Source organism: Amaranthus tricolor, chromosome 13 (assembly GCF_026212465.1).
Source record: "Amaranthus tricolor cultivar Red isolate AtriRed21 chromosome 13, ASM2621246v1, whole genome shotgun sequence".
Taxonomy (NCBI): domain Eukaryota; kingdom Viridiplantae; phylum Streptophyta; class Magnoliopsida; order Caryophyllales; family Amaranthaceae; genus Amaranthus; species Amaranthus tricolor.
Genome location: NC_080059.1, coordinates 4,896,543 through 4,921,998, shown reverse-complemented (window position 1 = coordinate 4,921,998; position 25,456 = coordinate 4,896,543). Strand labels below are relative to the sequence as shown.

The following is a 25,456-nucleotide window of genomic DNA, read 5'->3' as shown; positions in this document are numbered from 1 at the left end:
AATGAATAACACAACGTAGTAAAGAAAAAGATATTGAAGTTGAATATGCATGTGCATGAACCATCAAGCAGTAATAAATCTTGATCTCAATTTCCTCCTGGTTGAGGAAAATGTTTGCAAATGACTGAGGTGCACTTTTCTATCCGACTAATCATTTTAAATCTCTTACGAAACCACACTAATGAAAAAGAGAAAAAATAATTTCATCCAAATCAAACACACCTAAGTGTGGATTCCGTCATATTATAATATTCACATGACCCTAATAATTCATTCTATCCAATTCGTTTTAGTCTAGTTCAATTCAGGTCAATTTCATTTTTTACTTATACATTCACAATTCTTTTAGTTCAATTCAATACAGTTTAACACTTTTTAGCTCTGATCTAATAAAATCTATATAGACTCGTTATGTTTAATAAAATTTTTGATCAATGGAAAAAATCTTACTTTTATAATGAAAAAATAATTTTATGAGGAGGGAAAAAACATAGAACTTATTAAGTGGTTTGCATAAAAATAGGAAAAACGTAACTTCACCTATAACTATTCCCTAGACCCCTCCTAAGTTCTCTTGCAACACAGTCATAGTCTCAATAACTAGTGGTAATATTCCCTCATTTCGTTACCACATATTGATTGTGAACTCTTTTTTCAACAAAATCAGAAAAAAATAGTCAAAATCAACAAGAAAATGACATTCATGTGAGCTGCCAAAATAAAATTTCCAGCTCTCATTCATTCATATAAACCTCCCTTTAAATGGGTTATAGATAATAAGAAAAAATAGAGAAAATTAAAAAAAAAAAAAGGAAAAAAGAAAGGAGAAGAGAACATCATGAGTCAGTGTATAGTACCCAATTGGAATCTAAGTCACCCAAGACAAGACCTTAAACAAGGAGAAGAAGGAAACAGATCTTCTCACGTGGACTTACACACTAATCACAATCTCCATTTTCAGCAACAACAGAGTTTCTCTCAACTTGTTCCTATGTATGGCTATTATTCTCCCTTCTTTGCTCTTCGTTTCTCCGTTGTCGGTTAGGATAAAGTTGCATACATCTAACTCGAGATGATGTAAGAAAATTGAGATGATGTAAGAAAATCTTGGGTTGTGTTGGTTTTTTGAATTCATGACTTTTTTTAATTGGGGTAAGGTTGGGAATCCTTTCTCCATTGTCTATTAGGATAAAGTTGTGTATATCTGACTCGAGATAAGTTACTCATGCTTAGAGCAAGAGATTCTTGGTTGTGTTAGTTTTTTTAATTCATGCATTTTATTTTAATCGGGTAAGGTTAGTGAATACTTACCGGGAAAGAAGCGAGAAAATTAATTCTTGTTGTAGGTGATGACCGATGAGAATTAAAGTTAAATCCTGTCGTAAGGATGAAGGAGAGAGTCTTTACGAATTCTCGAATTAATGCATTCAAACACACTTATTCTTGCTGGTTTTTGATTATATACAAGGAGATTTGGTCACGATGAACTAAGCAAGTTTTGATGGAAAATTTATGGTTCATCTTTTTTTTTTTTTTTTTTTTTTTTTTTTTTTTTTTCCTATAGAGTTAGTTATTATGCGTTGTTTTTTTGATGTTTCTTTCCATTAATATCTTTTTTTTTTCTATAGAGTTAGTTATGCTTTGTTTTTTTGATATGGTTTTACAGAAGCAACTCATGTTTCTTTCCATTAATATTTATTGAGTCTAAACTAAAGGTGAATCTAGGGTAATAGTATAAGGTGGACAGAAAATTCATCTCATTAATTTTAATGTTACACGATTTATTATTAATAGAATTTTTAATTAAATGATTCGCAGTAATTGGAAATATTCTGCAAAGCTTACTTTCACATGAAAGGAATTTCTTGATTTTTTTAAAAAAGATGAGATGTGCAATAAATTTAATAAATTCACGTGGAACATAGTTTTTAATCATCTATGTTTGTTGGGCAATAATTTTTCAGGTCCAATTTTGAGGTTACAGAGCTGACATGGGAAAATGGACAACTAGCCATGCACGAACTCGGAGGGATTTTCCCTGGTCCCGCAAGCACAACCACCACCTGCCCTCCAAAGCCGACATGGGGTGGTGGCGTAGGTAGTGCCTCGGACACACTAGAGTCCATAGTCCATCAAGCCACTTACTGCAACAACCAACAAAGCCCGAATCTAATGCCTTGTTCTGTGGCTCATCAGCAATCGGGTCATCAGAAAAGGGAAAACATTGGCTCATCAGTTGTGGGATCTTCTGGTGGAAAATGGGCTGAAAACTCTGGACACATACAAACAACTGGTGGTCCCCCACCCACTCCCCCGGGACTAATGAAGAAACGAACACGCTCTGAGTCTGAAAACTGTGCGGTCAGGAACACAACTGATCATGAGATGAGCGCGTGTGCAAGTGCTAATGCTACATTTTGTAAGGAAAACAACAATACGAACGACACAACTATGATGACATGGGCGTCTTACGAGTCTCCAAGGAGTTGTACGAGGACTAAGATTACGACTGATGAGGACTCTGCTTGCCATGGTGGCTCGGTACTTAAATCTTCTAAACTCCGAATCCCTCGTATTTTTCTTTATGCAATGAAAATGATGGGAATTGGGAATACACCCTGCAGGATAACCAAGATGAACACTACACTAAAGGAGAAACAGGTCGATCCTACACAACAAGAAAAGGAAGAGCAGCCGCTGTTCATAATCAGTCTGAGAGGGTAATCTCGAATCATTGAATCTTTATAGCATATTTTAAGTTTTGAAACTATGATTGAATACAAAAAATGTTTTATATTATGCACAATAGTAACATAACTGTATATTATAGCGAAGAAGAGACCGCATAAATCAAAAGATGAAAGCTCTGCAGAAGCTTGTTCCGAATGCTAGTAAGGTAAGAACGTAAACAAAATCATAATCCATAAAACGAATTAAATGTTTTAATACTAGCCATATACTAATTTCCACTTCCGGAATGTAACAGACAGATAAAGCCTCGATGTTGGATGAGGTAATAGAGTACTTAAAACAGCTTCAAGCACAAGTTCAGATGATGACAAATGCAAGATTTATGCCTCAGCTTATGATGCCTTTAGGAATGCAGCAACACTTACAACAGATGTCTTTACTAGCGAGGATGGGAATGGGGGCCGGTCTAGGGATGGGAATCGGTATGAATGATGCAGCGAATCAGACGATAACCCAAATAATGCATCCTACTCAAGTTGCTAATGCTGCCTCCGCATTTGTGCCACCTGCTTTTGTCGTCCCTCAGATGATGCCTGCGGCTAACCAGCAACCAAATCCAGCTGATCCTGGAGCCAGCACTTCTGCTGCTCTACAAGATCCCTACAGCACACTTTTGGCACAGGTAACTATGCCCTTGTGGACTAAACTAAAATATAAGAATCTAAGCACATGTCAAAGGTAGCTAAATAGCTGTAGATGTAGAACTGTACTTGTTAAATATTTAGATGTGTAAATTAATATTGTTTGGTAAAAGTTACGGTTACACTAGGTCAAAGTCAAAATCAAAGACAACAACTCAGTATCCCGCATAAGGCAGGGTTCAGGGGAAGAAGGGTAGCGGGCAAATCATACCTGTGCCCCCTCCAAGGAGTGGGCAAGGAGAGATGCGCGGATTCGGATATCCCCCAAAGGTTACGCTAGGTGTTGGACCATAATTTGACGAGAAAAATGTAGAGAATATCTTAAATCACTACTTCTGAAAACAACTACATCATCAAACACAACTTAAACCGCTACTTTACCGACCAATGTCATTTTTCTAGAGTAGTGTTAATCCTTATTAAACTGCTAACAGCTATTTAGGTACTAAACCGAACACGCCCTAAGAGATCTATCTTCCCCTTATTCTTTCTATGCAGTACAGCAATTAATCCCATTACATGTATATGTATGCAGTCTATGAACATAGAACTCTACAACAGGATGGCAGCTTTACAGAGGCAACAACAGACATCAACACAATCAGCAAGCAATCATTTGCAGTCAAACCCTCATGTTCAACAAAGTTGATTCGAACGTTCGTGATCTTGAGGTTAATTAGATCGCTTTGAAGCAGTTTTGACAAATGTAAATGGTCTAGAATTTTAGTTGATAATAATCAGATATATTCCTTTTCTCTTTTCTGCCTCTATTTGTTACATTAAAACCCATTTTGTTACATGTACTTGTTCCATCATTACAATTATACTCCAATATAACAGAATAGAATAGCTGTGGATCATTGTTCAAACAAATTTCTCATTTCCCTTTGTCTGTATAAATTTCAACTTATCCATCTTAAACAAATCATGGCAATTCAAGAATAGCTAGCATGAGAACCAAACATACCCTTTCACGGCCGTTTGGTTATCGGTACTAATTGGTGTTAATGAAAATGATTTGTACTGTAAATTTTTATGATATATATCATGTCATTCTGATAAAAGTATGATCATATAAAAAAGTATTTTGTTCACATTATTCTATCACCACCTAATACCACATTTTCAAATAGTTGGAATGAATTTTATAAAGAAAATGAGATTTTGAAAGAGAATAAGCATGACCATTAAATTTGTCAAGAGATATTCCTACCAAAATCACACTAACTTTCCATTACCATTCGCACAATTTAGTATCGATTACCAAACGGGTTGTCAATGTCATAGACGTTGTCTCATCTAAATTGTTGATAGAAAGAGATCAAAGCAAAACAACATCATATCACCTCAATACCATCAAGTGACTCTCATCTGAACGAAATTTGAGATCAGATATATGCAACCTTAAAGAAGTTATTTTCAATCAATCCTTAGTAACAAACCTCACTACAACTTACAAAAATAAGTACACATCACTTAATTTATTTTTAGTTTAACATACAAGTATATCATATTAGAAAATTTACTCTTATTGCCTTTTCCACTGATTTATGGACAGACTAGAATTACAAAAGTGAGTCTCCTATATATACTTCACACTACCGCAACATATCATCTTTTTTTCTTTGTATCTTGCTTTTCCTTATGTCTATCCTCAATGGAGCCAAAAATTAGGTTTTTAGTTTCAAAATATAATGGATTGTAGTAGAATGATTCGTCAAGTCATTTGCATTTCTTATTAATTGTAGATGATATTTATAATTAAAGATCAATGGAAAATAAACTCTACGTTATTTAAAAGGTAAGATTGCATCCAACCCTCAAACCTTACCTTGGTATTCATTTGTTATTGTTGTGTTTCCTTCTTTTCATCATTTTCCATTCATAAAGTGGGTTAAATTTAGAGGGGAGGGGCCATAGGAAGGATCAGAGAGAGAACACGGATTTGATGGTTTGGAGTCACCAACAATATCTAATTGTATCAAGGATTCTGCAGTTCAGAACCACAAATTGAGTTGCCATGATCTATCCTAATTATTCTTGATATTAGAGGAGGTTATGGGCATGTACAATGTTCCAATCGTACAGAGCACTCTAAATTAAAGGGTCTTAATAAAAGTAATTTATATTTAGTTTTATTACCTGTTTTTAGGCCCTAAAATTTTGAAAATTTTCTTAAAAGAATAGTGTATATTTCCTCCGCCTTGATACTTTCTCCGTTCTGAAATACTCGCATCTAATTGTGACACGTGTGAGAAAATATCACTATAATAGCAAATGTAATGCAACGGAGGAAGTATAAGATACAAATCTAGAAACTAATAAATTGCACTATAGAAAAGCATAGCCACTTTCTTTGTATTTCCTTTTTGCCAATTCATTGTGTGGCTTGAAATGCATGGCAAGTGCTTTAAGTTCAGTCTAAATGACTCCATTTGGAATATAGATGAGGTGGTTTGTGCATTACCAATAAGGAAAGTGGACGGCTAGCTTAACCAGAAACATTACTTTTAAGGAAAGAGAAGCAGGAAAAAAAAAAAAGAATTAAAAAAAACTTATCCTGCAGATTCCATTTTAAGAACATTGCAGACAGGACCAATTACATCTAGGCTATACAGATACATACCACAATTTTGATATGCTCATCATAGATGTGGGACCTACAAGAACAAAATCAACAATCTGATCTCAAAAAAATGGGGTCGGCTGCATGAACTAATAGATTACTTTCAATAGTCATCCACATGAGTGATCTTCTACATTCATTTCATGTGGGACCATGAGTTGCAGTGTGAAATAAAAGGGGTAGATTGGAAGGCAACTTCACTTAAAGAAAATATATCAACAACAATTGCAACAACTACAACCTGATCTCAAAAGATAGGGGTCGGCTATATGAACCAATAGATCACTTTCAGTAGTCGTCCACACGAGTTCTTCTTCTCCATTCGTCTCATGTGGGACCACAAGTCTGCAGTGTGAAATAAAAGGGGTAGATTGGAAGGCAACTTCACTTAGAGGAATATAGTAATGGTATGAATATCGGATGTGATTAATCAGAACAAGCAATTCCATGTAAGGAATCAAAGAGATCATGTCCTGTTCCAAGAAAAATAAAGGATCAGTTAAACTGTAACACAAGGGCCAGTGATAGCTACTTAATATGATGAAAATGGAAAGTCATTTGACACTTAAAGCAACCTACCAAAAGCTCTAATTTGTGGCCTTTCATTTCGACTAATCGCCTTATATAAGATGATAACCTTTCATATAGATTTAGGTCATACTTAACATATCCGAATTCCTGCGCAAATCTCTTCTTGGTTCATGGAAGATATGCCAGATGTACATCATATGAATCAGGATCCAACCAAGATCTTAAATATCCAAACAACCTTTGACATTTATCATAGTAGAGCTATCAAAAAAACAACAATAATGCCGAAGCCTGAATCTCAAAAGCTTATGGTCGGTTATTCATGATTATGGGATTCGAGTAAGTTTTACCGAGCTGGTTGTTACAAACATACCGATCAGTGCTCACATCTCCTTTAGTGGGGCTTAGGACTAACATTGAATGACGAGCACTCACAGGCGAAGTTCATCTGAAGAACCTAGAGTTACAAAACAACTCAATTTGTCCAAGCGAGTATAATAGACCACAATATTTTAGGTCCATATGACAAAGCAAACAAATGGCCTTAGACATAAATCTAAACCGTATGTGGACTAACAGATTTATGTTCTACACAGTTGGAGGTCGCTATTGATTATCATCAAAGCTAAAACCTACCCTTTTCAAATTTCAACTCCAATTCTTTTCCTATCAACTTCAGCCTTCCTGTTCTTGTAGATGGTTGTTTTAAGAGTTTACTTCCAACCTTATATCCCAATTTGACTACACACTTGACAGTTCATTTTCTGATAATTCCTTTTGTTTTCCTCACAAGTGGAGAGTTATAAGAAAGAATGATTCAGACTTAGCTCGAATTTCGATTGAAGTTCACTACTTGAAACTTAAATTCAATACCTGCGTTTATCTGTAACAAGTTGGCCACAATTGGCCATTTTCGCCTTGAGATCAAAAAATAAATACTCCATGACCCATGTTCTTGTAGATTTCGAGATAATAATAATCAACTGACTATCAAAGAACCAACTCAACTAAAAGCTTATGCTAATGGTTATAGTTTAGAATATGTTAGACGAGATCCCTTTGGGTTAGAAGTGTGGAATCTACACGTGTGCTCCTCATTTATGGTACCATATACTCCATTTGAAATGTGGGTTGAATGAGATTCGAACCCATGACCCTTTGATCACAATGATTGCTGATACTATGTCAAGGAACCAACTTAATCAAAAAATTAAGTTGATGGTTGACACCCCATGATATGTTATGTACTCTTTTGTTGTACTATGTATAAAATATCGTAAGCAACCACCATATTGTGACCACAATGTAAAGATTTTTGAGCTTATCGGAACTGAAACATAGATCGAGACAACTCCAAAACCATCTACATTGATTGCAAAAGCCATTTCACGGCCATTAGCGCGACTATTATCGTAATTGTATTTCGTGTTCTATGGTATGAATATAGCCCTTGCGCTGGAACCATTCTCTGATATCTGAGTAATGTGACAGACTGGAAAGTTAATAACATCTTTGTTTTTTTGGTAAGGTTGGTGAATTCGGCTTCAATAAATCATAGTGACAACCACATTTACAAACATAGTTCATGGGGCTTCCAATTTTTTGTGTCAGATCAAAGATGTGTATGACTACCTACAGACTAGTTATTGGCCTTTTATTGTTTGTTTACTGTTATTCCCTGTCAGAGGGAGCAGATATTAAAATTGCATCATCTGATCAGATAGATTTTGCTCCTTGTTTATGTCACATCTCAAAAATGAGATCAAAATTTTCACGATAGAAAGATTTTAGTATGTACTGATTTTCTTTTTTCTTTCCCCCATTAATGATATCTTGGCACTGCATACTCTGGACTTGAGCTACTAATCAAATTTTTGACATAATTAGTTAAAGTTATAACTAATGACTTTTTTATTCGTCTATTCATCTTGTGCCTCTCACATTTCCAATCCAAACTTTAAATTCCAAAACTCATTCCATGTATATAGTTTTCCATAAGTTTTCATTTCAATAAAATATCTTGTTTTCACTCATGGAAATTAAATTGAAGTTGTAGTTCATATAGAATTAAATCTAATTTCAAGCTCAATAATGCCACCATTACTTTTATGAGCGTTGATTAGTAGTGTTAAAAGTTATCATCCTTACTCGTGTTTATCTTCCGAAGAAACCATTTCTACACAAAACCACATTTCTAGATAGTAGTCGTCGTCGTCGTCATCATCTTACCCAGTGTATTCCACTCATTAAAAATTATGGACAGGATCTGAGGAGGGAAGGACGGCGGCAACTTATATCCATAAAAGAGAGTTCGGCCAAAAGAGTTTCCCAACTCGAAAAAGATTAAGAGAAGCTTCTGCAGCGGAAAAGATAAATAATATGCATATAGATAAAAGAAATAAGTAAAAACAATTAAAAAAATAAAAATGAAAACAATAATACTACTAATAATAATAGAAACGAGAAAAAGCAAGAGAGCAAGAACACCAATAAGTAATCTAAGTGGAAAACAATAATATTGATTTCCACATTTCTAAATAGTGATGGATGAAAATGAATGTTGTGAAGAAATATTAACGAGTAAGAAAAGAATGGCTAATAAGCTTGCTAAGTAGCTTTTCTAAGTAAATTACATTAAATTTTACGGAACAATCCCACTATTTAACACCAATAGCTAAAAAGAGCTTTAGTTCATTATCCCTATAAAAATAACACTCCACAAAAGTTTGTTACAATCTAACAATATGTTACTAAAAGTATTTAGTTCGAAAAGATAGAGCAAATTTTAGGCGCTTCTGGGGCAATAATGCACAGTTGTAGCCGTAGAACGGTTGCCAGCTTGAATAGCTTAGTAAGGGAGTTAGACCATAACCCACACTAAATTTGTATGGCATCAAAGTACACGCATAAATCATGATGCATCTCAAAACCAATACAGTTAATGAAAATAAACAAGTACTTCTTCTGCCCCTTTAAATTTTGACTTTAGAATTTAAAAAGTTCTCACATATTTAAGCTTAAAAATGCAAACTCAAAGAGACAGAAAAAGTAATAATATTCAGGCAAACAAGAAGGCCGGAAAAAAAAAATCATGTTAGCAAATTATGGAAACCCCGAATATAAATGCCAGTGTTTTATTACAACAGCCCTAGGAAGTAGGAAGCAATAAAAACATTACACTTCTAGCAGCAAAGATCTCTGCAACTGGTAGCTAATGTACTTATAACTTGCGGGCTGTTGTAAAAGAGTGAATGAGTGACCAAACATGAGAGATCGAAGAAATGTCACGATTTACATTTCATGACACGTTATGCCAACTAAGATAATATGGTTGAAGGGATGCCAATGAGTAGAATATGTTGCAAACTTGCAGTTGCTTGCAGAGTAGGAACTAACAAATGAGTAAGTCCCATAAGTCCAAAAGTGTAGGATTCCAAAGGTTCTACATATGCCAGCACTGAGTTTGAAGGTATTAACCTAGCTCCAATAGCAGTACAACATTCGATAAGGTATAATTCTGTGCACAGAACATTTCAGCATTCTGCAGCAAGAAGCCAGGTAAAATTCAAGGATGTTTGAAGCAAGGGATTATCGACAAATTGATTACTCGTAGAAAGGGAAAATGCTTTTGTTCACTAATATAGAAAGGCAGGAGAGAGAGAAAGGTCTTTACTTTCAAGTGAGGATTTCTCTAATCAACCAATCTAAACTGGGGTATGCAAAGTAGAGCACAAGGAAAGAGGGGAAGGCAAATAGACCAGTAATAAGAAGATACAAGGCTATGATGGCAGCACTTGCTGGCACTGCATAAAGAGTCACAAGAAGAAATATTACCACAAGGGGAAGTTTAGCAGTTAAGTGAACTACAAATGCCAATGACTTGCGGAATGACATGTTGAATCTCTCTCCACTGAAGTACTAGCGTATAAGGCTTATTTGGTTGTGATGAAGCTCTGCCCCCTCTGGTGATTCACGATGGTTTCTGGCGTGGAATTGAGTATTTATACCAGTGTTAGCAGAGGAGCCAGGTTGGCAGACTTCCCCATTAGCAGATGCAGAGGACCACTTCCTATCCCCGTTCATGCTCTCAACCATCCATAGAATGAAGTAATTTTTACGAGGGAATCTAAGAGCACTTTTGTAAATCATCCTAGGAGAGAGTAAATTGCACCATGGACAAGAGATGAAGAATGGAAGCTGCATGGGTAGGGTACGGAATTTCATAGCAGCCCATGGGAGTTCAAGGACGCAATGCTTACATAGTGTGTGACCACACCATAGCACATATGGAACATTCTCAACAAGATTAAAAGACTCCCAGCATATTGTACATTCCAAGCCTTCCTCTCTGTTGGTATCAAAAGACGCATCATCATCTGAGCACTCTGAGTTTGGATTTAAAGGATCATGCTTCGACTTCACACAGTCTGCAATGGGGCTTGAAGCACACGTCCACATCGTAATTAACAAGCCAACAGAGTCAAAGTTGACCTATTTTCATAATTGACCATTAGATGTTCTCATGGACTGCTCTTTTTAAACTTGATCACCAAGTAATGGTAAGGGGCTACTTTGGAAAGGAACACACAAAAAAAGATCATAACATAAATAGTGGAAAGAAAACCCTAATGAAGTATGTCAACAGAATTAATTCATGTTGCCAAAGTATGAGCAGTTGTAATCAGTTGAAGTACAAGAGACATTGAAAAATATGCACCATCATTCAAGGATGGCATGCAGCACAAAAAAACCATGAAACCCAGACTGTTCTAAAAACAGGTCCGTGTCTTTCACTTTGACATGTCCTACAAAACAGCTAACATTTGTGTCTAGCAGTTTTCTATCTAATTTCTCTAATACCGATAACCGTGGACTCTTTTCTCTCTCTCTTTCTCTCTCCACCTTCATACGAAACATAAATGTCAACTTCTTTAAGGGACACCAATCAATTCAGAGGATGACTAGTTAAATAGTACACAATTCAAGCTCTTCATTTCCATTCTTTTCTTCAAGAAACTAACAAAGCAAAGTGGAAGCCAACTGCACTATGCAATAGGAACAACGTAACATAACTCGCACCAAATTTCGCTTTTAAAATCCCTACTATAATTTGTGATTAAGGGATGATTAAAGGCCAAATATGATCACAGGAATCCATAATTTCAGCAGTAAGTGAACCTCAGTTACTCGGACTCCTCTTGGAGTGTCAAACACGAGTATGGAATGTGGATTAAGGATCTGACACACCATCCAAAAACTATTTTCTCAGTTTATTTTATTGTCCCAACTCCCCATGCTCTTTTATTGGACCATCAGACATCACCCCTTAATTTCCCAATTGCGTTTCTCAGTGGACATTTTGATATTGAAAAATATTCTTATTTCTTCACCACTGGCTATCAAGTAATTTTCTTGAATAGATAATGAAGTAATGTCGGAAACTTTCAACACACATGCCCTGTGGGGTGAGTAAGAGTATCAAAGTAACACAATAGTAACCCATTCAAAAACTAACAGATCAGGATTATCCTTGGATGCTACCTTTTTAAAAGACTATCCTAATAGATGGGTCATTGTACAGTCGAAACTATCATGGATCAGTAATGGAAACCAGTGCCAGTGGATTTGCAAATTTCCAGGATACCACAGTTTGAGTGAAGATATATGGACTTGGTAAATAAATAAAATACACCAGGAGGGACTTACAAAAAACCAAGAATAAAAGAATAAATAGACAGGGAGAGACTTTCAAAACACCAGAAGCAAACCAATGATCAGTCAAGAAACAAATTACTCTTGCATGAACCAAGATGTTCATTTTAGTTAAAAACCCTAAGTTTTACGAATTCTCAGAACCGAGTGTCATGAGTTACAACTCATCGTTTCTTGACACATGTGCTAACTCCTCCATCACTAAGAAACTAAAAAAAAATCTTGCTCTACAGTCAGAATACAAAATAGGGTTCTCCCATTCTAGACCACCTTAATTCCTTGTCACATGCAGTGGCTTCAACCACGGCATCAAGCCATCAACTGCAAAGCAAATCTGCAAAGAGGGTATGTAAATTTATTGGAGAAGGTCAGGTTGAGCACTAAGTAAAGTAAAACCCAGATCTGAATATCTCCATAATTTCTTCATGATGTAGTGGTCTCATGAAGATGTTGGGAAGCCAGGAGGCCGGTTGTATTGTCCTAACGATTATTAGGTATGTATTCTCGCTTTTACACTGTAATGGTTCATTTGAGACCCCCATTATGCCCCACGGAAGATGAGTTGGTACCAAAATAAACGATATAAAATCCAGTCCAAGTGATGCATCCAGATAAATACAAACCAAAAGCCAGCAGAGGGATGCATGCTATCCAGAAAAGTATATACTAAGGGATGAAGTAAAGAAACACAGCTAATAGGAATGAGACAAGAATAACTCCTAAAATTAGACACCAAAATAATTCACTTTTTCAAAACATATGGCATATTAAAATTTTGACACAAACGATCCTCAAATGTTCTAATTTCATTTAGACATAAGGATCAATTAGTTGTTTTACAAGAAATTTCACTTGGTTAGTCTCAATTTCAACCATATCTACTGTCCATTGAGACTAAACTCACACAATATATACAATGGCAATTAAGCAAAAAGAAGTTTGAGATGATTCAAAGATGCTAAGGTGAACTAGATGCTCCCACTCGATAAAAATATTTTGCTATATTACAGAACAAAAGTGAACTTAAAGAAAATCACTAGACTTTGTTTATCCAATGTTTAAGCTTACAAAATGGTCACAACAAAGCTCAACTGAAATACAAATATATTCTCGAGATTTTAGTTTATGGAAATAGCCCCCTTATGTGAGATAAGAGTTTCAATTAGGCTATCATGTTTTCAGTCCAAATTGAAGTGTTTGAGGTACCTTTACATACATGGAACTAGGTAAGTGTCAACTGTCAAGGTCCTCAAGGATCCTATACAACTACTTGAGGTGATATAAATAGTCTTGAGTATTACAGGTCTAAGCTTTTAGTTGGTTTGTATATATATGCTCAATGACGAAATCCAGTTTGGCATTCAGGCCATACAAATACAATTAAACCTGAAAAGTTGAGTATATAAGTTCCGTAGATTAGTACATGAACTAAAAGGTTTGCTGATTGAAGAGTGCGAATTTGAAACTCTAAGAGTCATACACTATGTTTGGATAATATTTGTGGGAAAAAAGGAAAGGTAGGGAGGGAAGGGGGAAGGGAAGAAGGGAAAGGGAGCGAGGGGAGATTGATATGTATTCTTTCCAAATCTTTCCAATGTTTGAAGGATTCATTTGCTTAAAATTTGCAGAAGTTCTACTACAACTCCCTCCATTCCCCTTTTGGTATCCAAATGAAGGAAAACAATCCTCAATTTTCCTCCTATCCAAACATAGTTTTAGGCAGTGTTGTGGTTGAAATAAAGAAAAGTTCCAGGACATAACCAATCCCAATAATAAGTGTATAAGAGAAATGTGTATAATACACAATAAAAGCCAAAAAAGTTATTTAAAGATCATTCAAGAGTTCAATTTTCTTTGCTTATTAAAGCAAGCAGTAACTTGGTCATAGTACTTCAAATCTGTATCAGGTACAAAGCAATAAAGAAATCCAACAGATTTGACCAGTAACATGAAATCTGAATAGAAGTATAAACAATTCCGCAATCGCAGCAGTCCCAATTGAAATAAAATTAAAAAAAACCCTAATTATTGAAACTCAACAAGACAGCGCAGAGGATATGAAAATCCGAAGCAATGATTAAAGGGGAGAAAAGCTCGCAAAATATCATACTTGCCATAGAAATGGCAGAAAATAGGATCCGTAATTTGATAAGATCTTGAAATGGTGAAGAGAAAAACATAAAATGGAGAAAAAGAAATACCTGAGAAGAGATGCCAAAGCTTCTCAGTTTCTCGACGGAGGTTCAAGTGTAAGGAACAGCGATGCAATTGATCACATGACCCCTTTGCCTTTTTGTTTTTTTCCCCCCAAAAGTATAAATATCTGGATTTTTTTCCAAAATAATTCTTCAACTTCTTTTGCATAATAAAACAGATGGTCTCACGGTGGGACTAATTAATTGGTTTGGTCCAATGTACATTTATTTTTAAAGTGATGATTTTTTAAAGTCTTAAAGTTACACTTATAGTTTCAAAGAGATCACTTATAATTTCAAAGTTACACTTAGAGAAATGGGCTTACTTGTATGGACTCGTCTCATGGTGAGACGGTCTCATATAAGAAAGGTTGTAAAGATTTTTATTATGTTTTCTCGAGAAGAAAAAAAAAATTATGTACTTTATATTACTCTAAGATAGTAGCAATGAAAATAATAATATTTTTTTTAAAAAAATAGATATTTCATATTTGATAATAAATGAAAAAATTGATTGGATTGTATGGAACTGTGGATAAAATTAAAAGAATTAAATAGTAATAAAGATAAAAAAAAATAATAAGTCATAAAAATGATTCAAAATGAATAAGACAACATAAAATGGAAAATAAAAATTCTCAAATGAAACTATCTCATTTGGTAATTTTGATTCCATTGGGAAAAATTTTCAATATCAGTACTGTTAAATGATAATACATTAAAATTGATTTATGAAAAAATTAAGATAATCATATAAAAATAAGCGCAACCGTTAAACTTTTCAAAAGGTTTTCAACTAAATTTATGGTAAATTTTTTTTTTTTTTTTAATCATTTCCACCAAAACTATACCAATTATCCAAGGAGACACATGAGTACTAATTTTCTTTTTTGATGTCCTAGACTGAATGGTGGACGGTGACGAATCATATTTTAATGCCAAAAAGGTATTGAGTGTATTGATTAAAAGTAAAAAGGTTAGAGTGGCTATATTACATAGTAGCCATTTAGGATTTAGCCATTGTTAAACAACTAGCAAATCTTAGATTAACTTGACTTGGACTATAAGTAAATGTACTTATTATCCAAAGTGCAATTAAAATCTACGTTTGTAGGCTGTCATCTACAAAGAAGTGAGTATTGCCTAACTAGAGATATTCAATTTAATTATCAATTTGTTTAAAATATATTATTCATCACGTTATTTCAATAATAAATTTTAAATTAAATATGATACTCTTTATTTTAACTATTGAAGGTGTTTAAAAGTCACTCCCTCCTCTTCTTAAGTTTGCCGTCTTTGCACCATATATATAAAAAATTCCACATATTTAAATTATACATATAATGTATACTTAGAGGGATAGAGTAAAAAAAACAATTTTTACGATTATTGATACATAGTACCTTACAACACAATTAGTGTTGAAATCATTTCTAATCCCAATTCAAATTTATTCATAAACCTTCGTTTTCTAAAGGATTGTCACAAATTTATATGGTCCCTTTAAATTTTTAAAATTACAACTTAAAAGTATTTATTTAGTTTGAATAATGTAACAAATTTAAAGGAACAAAAAAAGTATATTTAATATTATATTACACAAGAAAAATAGCAGTACTAGTTAGGATTATACTTTTTCTGTCACACTAAATTTGCCCCATAAATATTTAACAGAAAACCAAAAATAATTGATAAAATCGATATTTAATTAATAACTGATCGATAGAATTATATGAAAGATATAAATAGAAGTTAATTGTGTAAATGATTTTATGAGACAGGCTTTAAAAAGTGGGTCAAATATATATGAGAAGCGAGTGTTCCCCATGAAGCAAGCCATCACATAAAAAGTTATAATAGCCAGCAAACATAACTTTAAATTTACACAACAGTAAACAAACTAAGATGAAATAAGAAGCAACCCTATACATATATACACTCCCAAAACTTACTTCTCCAACTACATTTTTTACCAACTTTCCTAATTAAGCCTTTGGGATCAAACCAAAACCAACAATAATTAATCTAAGTCAATAATTAACCAAAAATGGTGTCATCAAAAAATGAGCATTCCAAATCATCCAAGTATGTATGTGTGATTGGTGCCGGGCCGTCGGGTCTTGTAGCGGCTAGGGAGCTTAAAAAAGAAGGGCACATAGTAGTTGTCCTAGAACAAAACCATGACATTGGTGGGCAATGGCTATATGACCCTAAAATAGAGGGAGAAGATCCCTTAGGAAGGGCAACCAAATTTCTTAAGGTTCATAGTAGTATGTATGAATCTTTAAGGTTAGCATCTCCTAGGGAGATCATGGGATATACCGATTTCCCGTTTATCGAGAAGAAAGGAAGGGATTTGAGGAGATTTCCGAGTCATAGGGAGGTTTTTTGTTACTTAAATGATTTTTGTGAACATTTTGGGTTGAGAGGTATGGTGAGGTTTAATACTAGGGTTGAGTATGTGGGGATGGTGGAATTTGGTGAGGAATTGAGATGGGTTGTGAAAAGTAAAGAGAAAAAGAGTGATAGATTGGTGGAAGAAGTATTTGATGCCATTGTTGTTGCTAGTGGTCATTATTCTCAACCTAGATTGCCCAATATTAAAGGTACATTTTGATCATACTTCATCATTTGTTTGCTATGATATGATCACACATTGCTTGCTCTAAAAATTATAGAGTATGAAGTGTTTCTTAGACTCTAATGCAAGATTTAGATGTTTTTCCTTGATTTTGCAACTATGTTCATAGTTTTAACCCATAATATAATCATAATACGTTCATACTTGAGAATTTTATAGATTAGAAATTTGATTGTAACATATACTCTTTATATTGATATTTAATAGTCTGGTTGAAAGAAAGATAGAAAAAGTTCGAATCTATAACCTAATTAAATATCTAATATCATATTTCAAAATCAGCTCAACCAAAACTTTAAGTCTATAATTTTTATAGTATCATTATGTATTATATATTCTACCAATTGTAGCAGAACTAAAGTGAAAAAATATTTAGTATACATTAAATCAATGTTGATATTAATTTTTGTTTCAAACAGAAAGAGATCCCGTTTAAAAGGGTGAAAAAGTTAATTATTTCTAAGTTGCGGTTACTTTTTAGTTATTGTCAACTATTCTATCTTATTTTTTATTCATGCCCTTTAATTATTTCAATCATACATAGTCTTGTTATAAAATTTGATCTTTTGTTTCATAAAAAAAAAAAAACGTACTTATAACTTGTAATGCACTCTTCAACTAACTTACATTTTGCCCTATTGTTCTGCATGCATAATACAAGGTATTGAGTCTTGGAAAAGAAGACAAATACATAGTCATATTTATCGAATACCTGAACCATTTCGTGATGAGGTAAACTCTATACTTGTTAGTTATTGTATACATACAATCAAAATATATGTCTTACACGATAAGTTTTGATAAAACGAAAAATAATTTTGACATTTGTAAATAAAATTTTAAGTAAAACTATAAATTTATTTTTGAAAAATCCAAAAAATGTTAGCAAGTATAATTATGAAATACTCCAAGATAGTTTGGTATGTGTTGCAGGTAGTGGTGACTGTAGGAAGTTCAATGAGTGGACAAGATATATCAATGGAATTGATAGGAGTGGCAAAGGAAATTTACGTGAGTGCAAGATCTCCAATTTCTCTTGGTTTCGACAAAATAATTGCTAAGCACACAAATCTGCATCTTTGTCCACAGGTAACCTACAAAAGCCCATCTCAATTGCCAACCCATTATTATGACTTTAGACTCTATGTCATTAATTTTACCTTATATATTTTAATGAAAAAAAAACGATTAAAATAAATATTATAAGATAATGGGATAAATATGTAAATGAAATTAAATGTCTAGATAAGAATTAATAATAAAATGTTAATCATAACTAAAAATAAAAATAAAACAAGTTAAATAGCTAAGAGTAAGACAAACTAAAAAAAAGTCATAAATTTGATGGAGTTGATGAAGTATTTCCGCTTGTATTCTTTTTCTTTAAGAATCAAACTTTTATCATTCCTTTCTCAACAAAATTTAAGCCTGTGAATTGTAATTGAGGCTCTAGATATGTTATGTATACTCTAACACGTCTCCTCGTACAAAAGCTATTTGAATTAAAAATGTGGATGCAATACAAGTCTTCCTCATACCTAATATGAATTGTTTCGCTTAAAATAAGGTGTGTGATGAATCGATGATTTCTTGTCGCGTTGGCTTTTAATATCATTTCAAAGAAACTAACTCAATCAAAAGTTTAAACTTATGATTGAGGTTCTATGATATATTATATATACTATAACAATTTTAATTAGTAAAACTATATCATAATGTTAAATTTTTTATTGCTATGAAGATCAAGTAAATATAGTTATGCGTGTTGTTTGATTTGAATTGTATAATAATTATTAAAGAACGAGTCAGGTTTAAAACCTCATCCTAAAAATTAGATTTTGTTTAAGTTGAAAAAATAAATATTATTTTTAAAAAAAAATTAATTAGATTTTAATTTAATTTTTCTTTTCACTCAGTTTAAAAGCTTTTTTTTCAAAGGTCAGTCTAAGAGCCTAATATTTTAGCCATATTTAATAGAGTTGATTGATCTAGTTAGTTTTTGATGTATGATCAATTAATGGTGAACCTAATTTTGTAGATTGACTCTCTAAAAGAAGATGGAAATGTTTTGTTTGCGGATGGCTCTTTGGTCAATGCGGACACTATCATATACTGCACCGGGTAATTAATTTTCCTTATTAATCCATTCGTAGTCTCCTCATCTTTACAATTTCATTAATTCCATCCTTGTTTTCACATAGTATGTTGTTTTAAAACATCAATATAGGAATTTTTTAACCGTATTATCTTTTATAGTTATAATTTTTTTTTAGACTTTAATCATTATTCTATAAGCAGAATACACTAAGTATTATGATAATGTTATTTCAAAATGCTAACAGATATATAAGTGAATGATGATAGGAATTTATATAATTAATATATTCAGTTACATCATCTATAATAATTATGTTTATTTTTATAAGAGTACAATTTGGATGATTACCCTCCAACTTATTGGTTGAGGAAGTCATATATATTAGACACTTTATGTAAGCATGCATCTTGTGCTGCAAGTCATTTCCAACAATACTATGATAGATCATGATAAAAGGAGATGCCATGGAATCACCCTTCAAAAAATAATGTATATGGACCATATGGTCATGACTCATGAGACTCATGCCATGCAAAGGTTCTATATACGGTTAACATAATAACATTACAAGTTCTTGATGAAAACCAATTACTCTTTGTTCCTTGAGTTGTCTATCAAGTATTTTGCATAAATATTATACCAAAATAATTATTTTTTAAACTATACACATTATATTTGAAACAAAAAGAAATTTGTATATGAGAATTATTAAAAATTAAATATTATTTTTATAAAGAAAAATGTAGCAAATTAATTAAAACGAATAAAATAAAAAATTGTAGCAAATTTAAGGATGAAGGTCTGTCTACTCCATTTTATTTTACATAATTGAATTTTTCTTTTTGATAAATCAAACAAAAGTTACAAACTATGAAGATGAAAAATGATCCAACTTTTTTTTTCCCAAATTGGATATGTTGATCTGTTATTATTCATGATAATTGTTAAGTAATTAACATTCTGAGTTTAACTAAAACATGATAATTATTTAAATAATCTAAATATCTAAATACCTTTAACAACACATGACAAATTCAATCTTAAACGATTGTAGGTATACATATACATTTCCGTTTCTTGACACCAAAGGAATTGTTGGGGTGGATGATGATCGAGTAGGACCTCTATATGAGCATACTTTCCCTCCTTCCCTTGCTCCTTCTCTTTCTTTTATCGGAATCCCTAGGAAGGTAATTCTCTAATATTTTCATTGGGAAATTGCTTATAATAATAATAATTTTTTGCATGGTGGAAAAAGTTTTTAAAATCCGCATGGTAACGTGTTAGTTACAAGCATGAATACACCGCAACCATAATAACAAATAATATTAGAGTTAACGTCCTTTTTTTCTAATCATGTTTTATTTTTGGATTATCTAATTTAGTTTTGTATTGTTGTATAGATGTCAAGGTTTTTTAATCGTGTTTTATTTTTGGCTTTCTAATGTAGTTTTGCATTGTTATATTAGTTAATGTCAATTAAGGAGTCGTTTCACTTGATAAGGAGGGTTTAGGGGTTTTTAAGAGTGCTGGTAATTGACAAATTTAAAAATTTAACTGTGTTAAAACGTTTTAGGCCATATAAAATCACATTTTATCCTAAATTTAAAAGTTGAGAATTACTATGAAAAATTTAAAATTTTTTTCGCAATTGAATGCAATTATTTTGTTTTTGTATAGGTTACACATATTCTAATAAAACATACTTTCTCTTATACTAATTAAATACATCACTTGTATTTCTTACTCTATCTATCGATTTATCTCGTTATAAGTTTCTCTTCAATTTGTAAAAAATATATAGTCAAGTAGAATCTTGTTAAATTCATTACAAAATGTCATTTTAAATATATTAACTTTTTAAATTTTTACATATACGTAATTTAAAATATTAATAATATAATTATTGCATTGAATTGCGAAAAAATCACGATTTTGCATATAAATAGTTTTAGAGTAAGTATATATTACATAAAGTGTTTTTTTAAAATAAAGCGAGTTGATTTAAATATAAACCGATTCAACTCATATTTAATATTTCAGAAACCAACCCAATCAACTATTTTGATAAATTTTGTAGTGAGAAATCAAAAATATAATGTTTTGATTTTATGACAAAACAGATCATAGGATTTCCTTTCTTCGAGTCACAAGCAAAATGGATAGCACAGCTACTATCAGGGAAAAAGTCATTGCCAACTTGGGAAGAAATGATGAAATCAATCAAGGCATTCTATCAGTCCAAGGATGCTGCTGGCATTCCAAAGCATAACACCCATGACATTGCTGATTTTGAAGTAAATACCTTATATACCCCCTCTGTCGCACTCAATTGGCCTCATTATATTTTATATTGCTTCGCCCAATTTGCCTCTTTCTCGAGCCGAGGAATTCTTTATTCTTTATGAGCATGGGTTGCTGCCTTCCTTCCCTCCTTAGACCTGATCATAGTTTCCTATGAGCGGGATACACTGGATACAATGATGATATTTTGAATTGCCTCGCTCAGTTTGCGTCATTTCCTTATTTGGATATTGACCCACCACTTGCTTGTAATCCCATCCATATACTTTAACTTTGTTTACTCCTTACAGTTTTAGTTACTACAAAACCGGTCTAACAATCATTCTATGCTTTCATCTGCATTCTGCAGTACTGTGACAGGTATTCAGACATAGTAGGATTTCCGCGCTTAGAAGATTGGAGGAAGGAGCTATGTGTATCAGCACTGATTAATGCAGAGACAAACCTGGAGACATATCGCGATGTTTATGATGATTTTGAACTGCTTCAAGTCGCTCTTCAAAGCTCTCATTTCACTCAATTTGAAACAAAGTCATTTGAACCATAAAACTGTAACCGAGTCCTGATTCAGCAAGCTCTACGATTACGAATCAATACTGTATACTTACTGATTACTCGTAACAAGTAACAACATACCATTTTTCGAGTGTGGAGGATGAGGGTAACATATTCTTTTCCGTTTGTATTGTTTGAAGTGGGTGCACTCAAAGATTTTCCCTGTATGCAAAATTTTGAATGATTGTGAGCAAGAGAACTGGCAGGAATATGCCATGTAGGGAATGCTGTATCAGCAAGCAATTTCCATTTTGATGAATGATCTTGTAAGCTAAACTTATAAGTTATAATGATCAATAAATAGCTTAGATTCAGCATATGCTTCCCCAAAACAAGTCCTCATCATGAACTTTCAATCATTCCAATTACAAAGAAAGACAAAATCCTGTGTGTTGCTGCAAAGGGTTTTCAGTTTGGTTGTGAACCTATCTTATGCATTGCAATTCGAATTCCGACTAAAATAGTCTTATACTTTGTTTGGATAATATAGGAGGGAAAGGAAAAGAAGGGGTGGGGAAGGGAGAAGCAAAAAGAAGGGAAGGGAATAATACAAAAAACTTTTTCTTGTTTATTTAGGAGGGAGTAGAAGTCTTATATGGATCTGGTCCTCACTATTTTTATTGTGCACTATTCCTTAATCTTAAATTCATAAGCTCATACTCTTCATTTTCTATTCCACAAAGTCATATTCGTCAACTCAATCAAATTTATTTAGGTACACACTATTTTTACGAACCAAATTCATACAAGACATACTCTAGGTGGGAAATGAATGAAGAAAGAAGAGAAAAATCAAATTCCTTTTGAAGAGATTTGGTTCTTAACAAAACGACGGGACTTAATGCTTTCAAATCCATATCCTTCAAATTAGTATACAAACAAAGGCAATTATGTCCTTCCTAATCATACCCCTTCCTTTTCCTCCAATCCCTTTAATACAAACAAGGTCCTAACTCCAAATGGCTTGAATTTTGAAAGGGGCCTAGGGAAGAGGGGACGCCATTCAAAATAAACTACTTACTTATCTTATTTATTAAAAAAGGCCTACAATAAGGAGTATTTTATTATTTTAACCCAAAAGATAAGCAAGTCAATTTTGTCTCAATTTTGGGCATAACTGGATCCTCCAAATATGAGGAATTTGTCACAGCATATGAGCTTAGACATGAGAATAACTGGGAATATATGAATATATACATCAAAGTGGACAGTTCTACCAGAAGAAAATAATCCCATTAACATATACTAAAGCAAAAGCATCTAGGGATATAACATACCAATAACTTTGCTTAATAAGCTGATAAGCTGGTAGAATGGACACTCATACAATCAATTGAAGCATGTGCTGAATTAGAATCCAGATTCTTGCTTTCATCCAGCACTATTTTTGTCAATCAAATAGTCCAATAAGCACCAAGGCCAGAGCCTTAATCAGAAGATATGAAGTTGGCTAGATGAACCAAACCAAATTAACCGAGATTTCTGACATCAAGTTTCACAAATCCGAATATGGAAGCAATTTTCCACCTTCCACTTAAGATACAAGTGAACTTCATTAAATTTCTCACTTTTTGTCGTATAAAGTCCTTATGACCTTCATCATCATCCTATCCATAATCCAATATATACTGCTCATAGAAGTTATGATCACGATCTGGTGAGGAATGGAGAACACTCAATGAGTCATTCATCAAATGATTGAAACACCCACAACATCTATTTCTGTTACAATGAGATCATACTACAATATTTCTGTATCAGTAACACAACTTGACAATTCCTTAGACATAAATTCCAAAAGTTCATATTCTTCCGTGTATCCAAGTTTAGTGTCATATGAAGCAACAAATTCATAAATTTCATTGTTAATTACAATCGAACTGTAGCCAGGAATCTTCTGGATACCTCTATCCTTCATCATTTGCCTCACTACCTCAACTTCATTCCATTTCTGCTGTTGAATATATAGGTTCGACAACACAATAAAGTTATCTCCGTTATTTGGTTCGAGTTCAATAAGTTTCAAAATCACACGCTCGGCCATGTAGACATTTCCATGAACTTGAAAGGCACGAAGTAATGCCCTCCAAATAGTCGGGTCTGGTTGCAAGGGCATAGCCTCGATTAGATCCTTAGCTTCATCAGTCAAGCCAGTTCGACTGAGCAAATCAATTAAACAACCATAATGCTCAATCTTTGGTTCCACTCCAAACTCCTCTTTCATACTCTTAAAATGTGACAGCCCTTCACCAACAAGACCTTCATGATAACAAGCAGATAAAACAGCCAAAAAGGTCACTTCATCAGGTTTGTAATCGTCAAAAATCATCCAAGAAAATGCCATCAAAGCATCCTCCGCGTATCCATTCATCAAGTACGCCGAAATCAAAACATTCCAAGTACACACATTTTTAATCTTCATTTCCCTAAAAACCTTAATACCCTCCTCAAGATTACCACACTTTGCATACATATCAGTAAGAGCAGTTCCAACATACACATTCAACATTAAACCATTTTGTCTAATATGGTCATGAACCCACTTCCCTTGTTCCAAAGCACCCAAATTAGCACACATAGACAAAAGCTCCACCATAGTCACCTCACTCAACTCTACCCCATCCTTCATCATGTCCCTAAACACATCAAATGCTTCTGAATACCGCCTTCCATGTACATAACCACTAACCAACGCGTTCCAACAAACAGAATTTCTGTCAAACATTTCATCGAACACCCTACGAGCGTCATCAATAAACAAACAAAAAGAATACATATGAACAAGTGCAGTATTTGCAAACAAGTCTGAGCTAAAACCCATCTTAATTACACAACAATGCAGCGATTTTCCAAATTTACGACGACATAAATGAGAAGTTGATTTCATTACAGCAGGAACAGTTAAAGGATCCAGGGATATACCCAGTCTATGCATTTGTACAAAAACAAAAATTGAATGCCAATGCTTCTTTAAGTGTGTGTAAGTTCTAACAACTGAATTACAAACATATGAGTCAATGCAATCATGGAAAGGAGAAAATAGAAGAGCAGAAAATGTGAACTCATTTGAGGAAATACAATTGTCTATAAGTTTCATGAAAAAGAAACTGTCAAAAGGTTGGTTCTTGATGATTATTTGGGCAAGAATTTGTTTGATGAAGGAAGAATTTGAGGGTGATTTTAGAAGATGGGTTGTTGATTTTAACAATGTAGTTGAATCTATGGAATTTGAACGTGTGAAAAGAAGCAGCCATTTCAAAGTTGGTTTTTGGAGTTGCAAACTGTGAAAAAGTTTCATGTTCTTGGGCATTTCTTCTGTATTCCATGACTAGACATTGGCAAACGGCAATTCAGTTTAGAAATAACATTAGAAAAATAGTACTTTTTGATTTTTTTTTT

General features: G+C 33.4%; 3 protein-coding genes and 1 pseudogene across 3 annotated transcripts; 2 read left to right on the top strand and 2 right to left on the bottom strand.

Moving 5' to 3' along the window:
* Nucleotides 1-587: 587 nt before the first annotated feature.
* LOC130797465 (transcription factor PIF7-like) lies at nucleotides 588-4,216 on the top strand. Its single transcript, XM_057660052.1, has 6 exons — nucleotides 588-993; nucleotides 1,965-2,541; nucleotides 2,625-2,720; nucleotides 2,831-2,896; nucleotides 2,987-3,373; nucleotides 3,928-4,216. The coding sequence occupies exons 1-6, from the start codon at nucleotides 839-841 to the stop codon at nucleotides 4,039-4,041; spliced, it is 1,395 nt and encodes a 464-aa protein (XP_057516035.1). The 5' UTR covers nucleotides 588-838; the 3' UTR covers nucleotides 4,042-4,216.
* A 5,413-nt stretch (nucleotides 4,217-9,629) lies between these two features.
* On the bottom strand, nucleotides 9,630-14,556 carry LOC130797464 (uncharacterized; annotated as a pseudogene).
* Nucleotides 14,557-16,272: 1,716 nt separating this feature from the next.
* On the top strand, nucleotides 16,273-22,049 carry LOC130798342 (flavin-containing monooxygenase FMO GS-OX-like 9). Its single transcript, XM_057661279.1, has 7 exons — nucleotides 16,273-17,065; nucleotides 17,762-17,832; nucleotides 18,034-18,189; nucleotides 19,139-19,221; nucleotides 20,253-20,388; nucleotides 21,322-21,495; nucleotides 21,852-22,049. Exons 1-7 carry the CDS (start codon nucleotides 16,507-16,509, stop codon nucleotides 22,047-22,049), a joined length of 1,377 nt encoding a protein of 458 aa, XP_057517262.1. The 5' UTR covers nucleotides 16,273-16,506.
* LOC130798341 (pentatricopeptide repeat-containing protein At2g02980, chloroplastic-like) lies at nucleotides 21,945-25,447 on the bottom strand. Its single transcript, XM_057661278.1, has 3 exons — nucleotides 23,335-25,447; nucleotides 22,139-22,219; nucleotides 21,945-22,064 (listed from the first exon to the last, which is right to left on the bottom strand). The coding sequence occupies exon 1, from the start codon at nucleotides 25,365-25,367 to the stop codon at nucleotides 23,799-23,801; it is 1,569 nt and encodes a 522-aa protein (XP_057517261.1). The 5' UTR covers nucleotides 25,368-25,447; the 3' UTR covers nucleotides 21,945-22,064; nucleotides 22,139-22,219; nucleotides 23,335-23,798.
* Nucleotides 25,448-25,456: the final 9 nt, after the last annotated feature.

Bases quoted from the DNA above. Each gene is read 5' to 3' on its own strand.
- LOC130797465 (XM_057660052.1), top strand. From the start codon at position 839: ATGAGTCAGTGTATAGTACCCAATTGGAATCTAAGTCACCCAAGACAA. The intron at 2,542-2,624 runs GTACTTAAATCT...TACACCCTGCAG, and splicing joins CTGCTTGCCATGGTGGCTCG to GATAACCAAGATGAACACTA. The intron at 2,721-2,830 runs GTAATCTCGAAT...TGTATATTATAG, and splicing joins TTCATAATCAGTCTGAGAGG to CGAAGAAGAGACCGCATAAA.
- LOC130798342 (XM_057661279.1), top strand. From the start codon at position 16,507: ATGGTGTCATCAAAAAATGAGCATTCCAAATCATCCAAGTATGTATGT. The intron at 18,190-19,138 runs GTAACCTACAAA...CTAATTTTGTAG, and splicing joins ATCTGCATCTTTGTCCACAG to ATTGACTCTCTAAAAGAAGA. The intron at 21,496-21,851 runs GTAAATACCTTA...TGCATTCTGCAG, and splicing joins ATGACATTGCTGATTTTGAA to TACTGTGACAGGTATTCAGA.
- LOC130798341 (XM_057661278.1), bottom strand. From the start codon at position 25,367: ATGCCCAAGAACATGAAACTTTTTCACAGTTTGCAACTCCAAAAACCA.